The 8785-nt window shown below is 44.0% G+C and overlaps 1 protein-coding gene across 1 annotated transcript in view; it reads left to right on the forward strand.

The window, feature by feature from the left end:
- GRIA3 (glutamate ionotropic receptor AMPA type subunit 3) overlaps positions 1-8785 on the forward strand; it is a 143747-nt gene extending 134962 nt beyond the window's left edge. Inside the window, exons 15-16 of the mRNA XM_030967935.1 lie at positions 5571-5818; positions 6401-8785. Coding sequence (XP_030823795.1) covers positions 5571-5816 — 246 coding nt within the window. The 3' untranslated portion in view covers positions 5817-5818; positions 6401-8785. The remainder of the gene's footprint in view (positions 1-5570; positions 5819-6400) is intronic.

The raw sequence follows: 8785 nt of genomic DNA on the forward strand, positions 1-8785 counted from the left end.
GCCCAAGGACCGGCTCAGTGTGAGCTGAGGGGTGACACAGAGGATTTGTGTTCCATGGGCACTGCTGAGCACTCACTGAAAAATGACAGGATCCAGACATGGCTCTCTGCACTTCCATCAGAATCTCAGCCAAAGCCATGACTGACTCTGACTGTTAAATTGAACCAGGCTAGACAGCTACTCAAAGATGAGCAATGGGAAAATGTACCAGCAACCAGGCTCACTTTCCAGTATGTCTACTTAGCTTGGGAATTTGGGATTTGAGGAGTCCATCCTGCACCTGCTCATACTGCATTCCTGAAGTGCTGGACCAAGGGTTGCAGAGGCGTCGTGCCTTCTCTCACTTTAAGGTTTCTCAGATCCTGCTGCAAAGGAAACAGCTCCTGTATTAGGAGGTCTTGGGATTTATTTCTTGGAAGCAGGCAAAATTGTTCCTTAGGACTTTGATGAAAGCAAATCACCTCTCTCCTTCCCAGGCTGAGGGAATGTGGTACCTCACCTGGCAAACAGGACTGTGACAAATGATAATGAAAACCCCAGTTTAGGCAAATTCCCATCTGTTTAGTTAAGATAATTTTAGTTTACTACTTTTTCTTTTTTTTTTTTTTTTGGCAGTTGTGTGTGCACAATTAGCTGCAATCTTGGCTTAAAAAAAATAAAGCACCCTAATTAGCATATTAAGCCTCCTCATTTCCCAATACTGTATAATGTTGTGAAAGCTAATCTATAATGTATTGGATGTTATGCAAATTCTCAGTACTCCGTATGGGGTTTACAAAGGCATGCAAATTAAAAATAGTGTTTGGAATAGGACTGGGGGGAGGGGAAAATTTGCACAATAAAATATGCAGGTAGGAGGAAAGGTGTTTATAACCTTCTTCCTATTGTTTGTGTATTCTCAGCTGCACAATGCTTTTCAAAGCTGAGAGATGTATTGCATAAAATCTCTCCAAATTGGATAGTTTTTAAATGAAATTTAAAATGAGAGTACTGTTCTCTGAGCAATAATTCACCCTGCTCTCTGCTGGGGCTTGTAAGGGGAAGGTAAAGACACTGAGCTTTCACTGGCTGGCATTGCAGGATGCACAGCTGCTCGTAGTGTGTTTGTCTGGGGGTCGCTGGGGGTCTCAGCACAGCCCAGCTGCCCAGGAGGGTCCGTGGTGGTGGCTTGGCCAGGACCTGGCTGCTCCCCATGGCTGTAACCGAGTGGGGCAGGAGTGTTCCCTGCCCCCCCGGGGTGATGGCAGTGTCTCAGGGCGTGCTTTGATCTCGTTCATGTTTTACAGCCTACCTGCAGGACGATGCAGGCAGAGCTGCAGCACAGCTGGCTTTTTAGGATGCAGCTGGCTCCTTGTGGAGGAGCTCTGCCTGCTGCCAGTGCCGGGCCAGCAAACACGGTCTGTCTCATGTGGCTTGTCACTGCCACCCGTTGGCTGTGTCCAGCTGAGTGTGTACAGCCAGATCTGATTGATACTTAATTAGATTACAGCTGCCGCTTAAAAATAGCCATTTTATAAAAATAAAGTCTTGGCTGGTGTCAAACTGAGCTCTGTGCAGGCCAGGAGAGAGTGGTGCTGCCTCTGCCTGGGCAGCCGAGCAGCTCTGCAGGCGGTGCTGGCAGCGCTGCCACTGGGACCAGGGGTTATCCCCACCTTGATGGCTTTCCCCTGCTCTTGCCTTCCTGCTGGCCTGGGTGACACTACACAGGGTCATGTTGGAACAGCCATGGAGCATTCAGCTCAGGAGCTCTTGAATATGATCATTTTTCTCATGATAGCCCACAAGCTTCCTGGGCTTGGCTGCCACCCTTCTGCCAAAGGACACGGAGCATCTCTGAGAGCAACTCTTCCCAGCATCAGCCACCAGCAGTCTCACAGCCATCCCAAAAGCAGCTTCTTGGCAGATGAGGGAACAGGACTTTCCTTTACCTGCTACTTCTTCCAGCATCTTGCCCTGCCCCAGGCATGGCAGGGCTCAGCCATTCCTGTTGCTCAGAGTTGTGAGCCCTCCCAGTCTGGGGATGTTTCCCTAAATGCCAGTGTGCAATTTATCTTATATTTAAGGTGTTTTGTGTAGGTCTTGCTGCTCTTTCTCCTGAGTCTCTTCTGCTCTGCAGAGAGTCAGGGACTTAGGGCAGGGGTGGGAGAATGGCAGAGAGCAGCAAGAGCCAGACATGAGGCTGGCACTGGGGCAGGCGTGGGCATCTCGTGTGCCTCCTCTCCTGACAGCAGGCCTGAATGGACCCAAAGAAGGCTGTGCATGTGTCTGCCTGGTGCCATCCTGTACGAAGTGGCACAGCATTGCCAGGGATAAGAACTCAGCCCTGTGCAGCCATGGAGCAGGGATCAGAGCTGTTCAAGCAGGAGCAGGAACTGAAGATATTCCTTACACAGGGAGCCTGTCTGATGGAAACAGGCAGGAAAAAAACCAAGACTTCATGCAAGGAGGAAGTGGAAATGACAAAACCTAACCAAGAGCTCCTCAGGTGCTGCTTTCCCACATGGAAGGGCAGATGAGCTCAGCCCCCCTGGGCTGTGGGCTCTTGGCAGCACGAGTCAGCAACTCTGTTTATCCTGCCAGCATTTCCCACCCTGGGCACTTTCAGCCAGCATTTCCATATTCATCAGTTTGCTTCATAGAGGTCTGCATTTGCTTATTTTCTGCTGCAGTTCCCTGGACTGGGGGAGTTGGAGATGCAGCATTTCAGGGAGTGCAGCCACAAACGGTGCCTCCGAGCACAGCCCCTGCAGTGCTGGCCGCGGGAGCTGGAGGAGCCAGCGTGGGGGAAGGGGCTGTGATGGCCACAAAATCCTGTGACGGCCACAAAATCCCCCTCCAGGGATCCAGCCTGGGGGTTTTTGCTCTGCAGATGTGCACAGAGACCCCCCCAGGCGTGGGGGCTGCCGGAGGTCAGGGGCTACAAGCATTGTTCCACCGTGGCCGGTGTGGGGGCTTCTGTCTGTCTGTCTGTCTGTCTGTCAGTAAATAGGGGGGCCCTGCTGGATCAAACCCACCCAGATGTGTAAAGCTACTGCACGTGCCTGTGGCACACCAAAGTGGGAGATTGGCCTTGCTTTGTTTCTACTGCCTTCATTTAACAGTGAGTGCCGATTACTCAAAGCGATATGGGCAGGACCTGGTAATGTAGAGATGCTCTAGCGTTAACTTAAGGGGATGATCCAGTTGCCTGCAGTGTAAATACTTTGTGGCCAGGAACCCTGCTTTATCGCTTTGTATAGTTTTAAAGTAGTTTAAAGATTGAATAACATAAAATAACATAATATAATGTTATTTATGTTATTTCCCACGTGAAGAACTCCTGTAAACCTTGCAGTATTGAAACTCAGTGAACAAGGCATCTTAGACAAGCTGAAAAACAAATGGTGGTACGATAAGGGTGAATGTGGAGCCAAGGACTCCGGAAGTAAGGTCAGTCGCTGAAGGTCTTTTTGTACTGATTAGCAATCACATTTTGACCCACTGTTTGTTTATACCAAGAATGACTTTCAAAAATTGCTATTTACATTTTGAAGGTTGAAAGAAAAGAATAGAAAAAAATAAGTAAGTCTCAGAACATGACAGCATTTTTCTTATGTGCAGTAACAGACTGTAGTTGTAAGTATATTTCACTGTGTGAGTATTTTGCTAGAAACATGCTAAGAGAAGCCCCCAAAGCCTCCCAAGCTGGTGTCTTCGTTTAAATGTGCAAGTTTCAGCACAGTCACTGTCTATTATTCAGGCCAGCTTACTTTCTTATTTTTATTGAAAAAGCCCATTTTTGTTTCAAAATTATTACTTAGGTTCTCTACATGTCAGTTTGGGAAATGGTCACATGCTTGCTAAGGGCACAAATTTTCAGGACAGACAGATAAGGAAAAAACCTTTCCTGCCCTATTTGCCAATTCATTTTAAATTTGATTGGATTTTAAAAAATCTAGAAATACTAATGGAAAATCATTACCTAAATATTGTATATTCTTTTTTTACTGCTTTGAACCATTTTGCTGCTGTACCGTCCTGTCATCCAGCAGTTGTGCTGTGGGGCTGTCCAGCCTCATGCAGGACCACTGTAGACCCCAGGGCAGTCCCACCCCTGAGGTGGATTGGCCCAATAGCTGCACACTTAAATTGTAGGGAATATTAATTTACACCATTCAGTTTAAAGGAGGACTTTTTTTTATGCTTATGGACCCATTAGGGGAGAAAAACTCTGTAAAAGTGCTGGGCTTGTTGGAGTGAAGGACATTTTCAAAGGCACCAAGAGGAGGAGGAATCCAGCTCCAGCTGAAATCAGTCGCAGTTGAGTGCCTAACTCCCTTGGTGCCTTTGGAAGTGCTCTCTGTAATCATTCAAACAGAAAACTATAATTTCAGAGCACCCTTTCAGTGTCGGAGGACAATTTCAAGTTCCAGCGAAGCCAATAATAAAATTTCATTGATTTCAGTAGGACTGGAAGTTACTTAGGGCACAGCCCAGTGGCTGTTGTGTCAGATAAATTTGGGATCATGGGATATCTGAACACACAGCAGCTGCCAAAGGGAACTGTGATATAAAGACGTATGAATGATTAAGATCTTTAGTGTAAATGGCAGCTTGTTTGCTACAACCACATGTATCCGAACTGTCTGTGAAACACACAGACACTTAAAAGGTAAATCATATTTTACTCTTTCTATATGCAAATTTATCTCTCCCTAGGGAGAATCGTTAGCTCTGTCAGCAGTGCCTTCTCTGGGCACAGACAAATTTCTTTGGCACCTGCCCGTCCACCTGGGCCAGTGTGGTGTGGCAGCCCAGCCAGCTGTGCCAGCCAGGAGCTGTTCCTGCCCACAGCCTCCCACCCATGCAGCAGCAGAAGGGTTGCAGCTCTATTTAATCCCATTCCAGAACTTTGTTTTAAAAAATGCAAGCGTCTCCCCCATCTGACATGTATTGAAGGAAGATAAACACTGACCAATTATTTTTGTGTTACATTGTCTGGTTTCATTCAATAACTCACTCTCCAGAAGATGCTAGTTTAGCTCAGGGCTCTGCTATTTGACCTCTAAGTAACTGACCATCTTTCTAGGGTGGTTTTTTTTCCTAACTGTGGAAAAAAGGTAGTTAAGTTCAGCAGCATCTCAAGAATTTTACCTACATTGACCAAACCCAAGTGTGTAGTGGTTTGGCTTTTTCTTTTTCTAGTTTTGTCATGGCCTTCTGTAAATCCTGCTGTTTTATGCAGCCACCAGCGCAACTTCCCAGTGCCTTTGCTACCAGGGATGCTCAGCCATAGGCAACCTTGCTCTGGGACACCAAAGGCCTGGGGAAGTCAGTGGCCAAAAAAATCTCATTGCCTTGGAGTGAGCCAGGGTTTCACCCAGCACAGGGTGGAGGGCAGAGCAGTCCCTGCTGTGCAGCCCTGGGCTGCGGGGATGGGGGGACAGCCCTGGTCTGTGGGCCAGACACTGAACACCTGGAGTGTAGCTATTCCAACTAGGCCTAATGCAAATAGCCTGTTGTCTGTCTGTCTGTCTGTCTGTGTGTCTGCTGCTCTCAGCAGAGCTAACAGCGTGGCTGGTTTCTCTTAGGACAAGACGAGCGCTCTGAGCCTGAGCAATGTTGCGGGCGTGTTCTATATCCTTGTGGGAGGCCTGGGGCTGGCCATGATGGTGGCACTGATCGAGTTCTGCTACAAGTCTCGGGCCGAGTCCAAGAGAATGAAGCTCACCAAGAACACGCAGAACTTCAAACCTGCTCCTGCCACCAACACCCAGAATTATGCTACCTACAGGGAAGGCTACAACGTGTATGGCACAGAGAGTGTGAAAATCTAGGGGTACGGCTGCGGGCCGGGAGCAAACCCTTCTTCTTTCTGCCCTTTTTTAGCTGTCTGTGCTATTCTGTTGCATGCACCAGGGAGCTGCTGCAAGAGGCTTTTGAAACACCATCTTGTGGCAATTTTTAAGTATGAGTAATTTCAATTTCTTCCCTGATCAGAAGTAGAATCAGAAGGGTACAATTCTGTTTCACACACAGAGGTAGCTGGCTTCGTGCTGAAGTAACTCCTCTCTCCAGCATTGTGCTAGTTCAAATGAAAGTATTTTGTTAATTGCTTTAAAAATCACTATAATCAGAATTCTCATCTCTCTTGTCACCAATCTCTTCCTCTTTGTTTTGTAAGCTATAATCAGATCAGGTAAGTGCTTTTAGGAAGTTTCAAAAAAAACTTGCAATAGAACCAAAACTTCTACACTAGAATTCATGATTTCTAAAGCAGGAAAAGTAGAGTTGAATTGCTGACAAATGATTCTGAAAAGAATTGGTTAGCCCCTTGCCCACAGTCTGTGCCTCTCCATGGGCTGAACTCCCCTGCCCCTCGCTGCCAGGCAGTGATGAAATCTCTCTGGTTTTATTTTAGATCTTCACCCTGACAGCATGCAAGACAAAAAGCAGCAGAGAATGTGGCTACTTCATGGATTTGGACCATCTGAGCCAGTTGTACTCTCTCCGAGGTGTCAGGCATGACACGCATTGATGATGGTGCAATGTACTTTTAATAGGAAAAACTGGTATTTTTTCCTTCAGTGCCTTATGGAAGACTCTGAGACTCACAACAATGCAAACCATCACTGAAATATTCTTGCTTTGCTTCAAAGAAGTAAAAGAAAAAGAAGAGAGGAAAAGAAAAGAAAAAAAAAGAAAAAAATAAGCAAATGAAAGGGGAAAAGAAAAGGACTGGTAAAAAGATATTGGTATGTGAAAAAAAAAATTCTTGTAAAAAAAGATCAGTGCAACAAAAGCCATTCTTTGATACCACTGCACAGTAACTGAACTTGTGTCCTGAAAGCAGCCGCAGCTGGTTTCATCAGCCACCCCAATCGTATCAAATTATGAAGCTGCTCCTGACACAAAGCCTCAGAAATCTGCTGCGTGCAAACGCGGACTGGCCTGCCACTGCTTGTATGAGCTGATGTCAAGATGTTTCAGTATTTACTTACAGTGGTGTCATTTTATTTTTTTTTTCTGAGCCACTTTAACCTCTCCAGCTAATTTGAGCAATTCTGTATAGCAGCAAAAGGAGGGAAAGAATCCGTGCATTCAAACCAATTAAGGTCAATGACTGTGAATCTGTAAATCCAAAAGAAAGTAATTTGTGGAACTGCATGTCTTGCTTCCAGATCAGTAAATTAATTTCTTGACAAGGTAGCTAAAGTGCGGGAAGAAAATATTGCATTCCTTTTTTTTTGTTCTATCATCAGGCATACCTACAGGTGCTTTATTAAAATGACATTGGGTAGCTTTTAAAATTAGAAAAAAAAAGGAAAAGCTACTTGCTGTTTAAGTTCAGACCATATATCTCTTTTCTTGCTGTGCATTTGCATTTTAATTCACTGTTTAATATCAAGCAATGAAGCAAGAGAAAGGCAGGTTAGTTTTTCCCAGGCCTGCTTCTGCTTCTCCCCAGTTGTCTCCCACCCAGCACCGTGCTCAGCTAATGCTTCTCAGCATCAGTCCTTGTAAAACAGAAGCAAGGAAAGAGGACAGTAACTCCAGTTTAGCTGCAGTTCCAGAGTAATAGTAAGCGATCTAACATGACTCCTGCTAGTACTGTTATATTCTATCAGCTCCTGCCAGCTCTTGTTTCATGCCTGGTGAGAGGATGCTCTGTCCCTGCCTCTCTGTGAGGAGGACGCCGCGCTCCAGGAGGAGCTCACTGTTACTCACATCCAACATCTTAGACAGCAGCATTTCAGCCTTGAACCTCTGCCTGGAAACTACTTAACTTCATCTCTAAAAAATAAAAAATAAAAATTTAAAAAAAAAAAGAAAAACTTAAAAAAACCACAAAACTTTAAACATATTGTCAATCACATGGGAAATGTTCAATGGAATATCTGCTTACTAATTACCTCTAATCGACAATATGTATTTTCCGTAGTTTATGATAGAGTTTTATTTCATCAATAACATACAGTGAAAAAGAAACTCATTTAAACCAGTCTGACCCTTAGGCATTTAGTTTGCTGATGATAGATTTGAACTTTTAATAGGATTTAAAAACAAACAAAAAAAAAAAAAAAAAAAATAAAAAGAAAAGTCTTGTTAAAAATATGTATTTCCAACAAAATGTAATATAAAATCATTTTAAAAGCTCATAGGAGAATAATTTATTGTTCAAGTTTTTAACGAGATATTGACAAAAAAAAATGTTTTCATTTTCTTTTCATGAAACTCTGATTTTTTTTTTCGACTTCTGAACACAATCACGTCCCCAGCAAGGGTGAGCTAAAGCTGTGCAGTTATGAGTTGTATTTAAAACAAACGTTTTTCTTAAAAGCTGTATAAAATATGTATGTTTATCAGATCAATTTTTAAGAGTGGAGGCTTCACACCAGTGAAGGGAGTTTGGTAAATGGTTCGATATTTTTTAAACTTGCATGTAAATCTAAAATGTGTTGAGTGCTTACCAATTCTGGCTACCAACTTCAAGCTATCAGAAGTTTGGCAGTAGTCTCATGATGATTTGTTTTGGTATATTTTTTTAAATTTGTTTTGCTTCAGGGGCTTAGGGGGTTCTCTCCTTTTTCTTTTTTTCTCCTCTTTTTGGTTTTTTTTTGTAATTTAAGTTCCTATTTTTGGTCGTTGAAACTGCACTTGAGTGAGCAGAAAAATTGCCAAGCAAACTAATGGCTGTAAAAGCATAAACTGCATGTGTGGACATCAATTACTGAGCCTCATTTTGATGAGGTGTTGTACAAAGAGTTTTAATACATTTTGTAAATAAAACTGTAAAGAAAAAAAA

The sequence above is a fragment of the Camarhynchus parvulus genome, chromosome 4A (genome assembly GCF_901933205.1).
Source record: "Camarhynchus parvulus chromosome 4A, STF_HiC, whole genome shotgun sequence".
In the NCBI taxonomy this organism is placed as follows: Eukaryota; Metazoa; Chordata; class Aves; order Passeriformes; family Thraupidae; genus Camarhynchus; species Camarhynchus parvulus.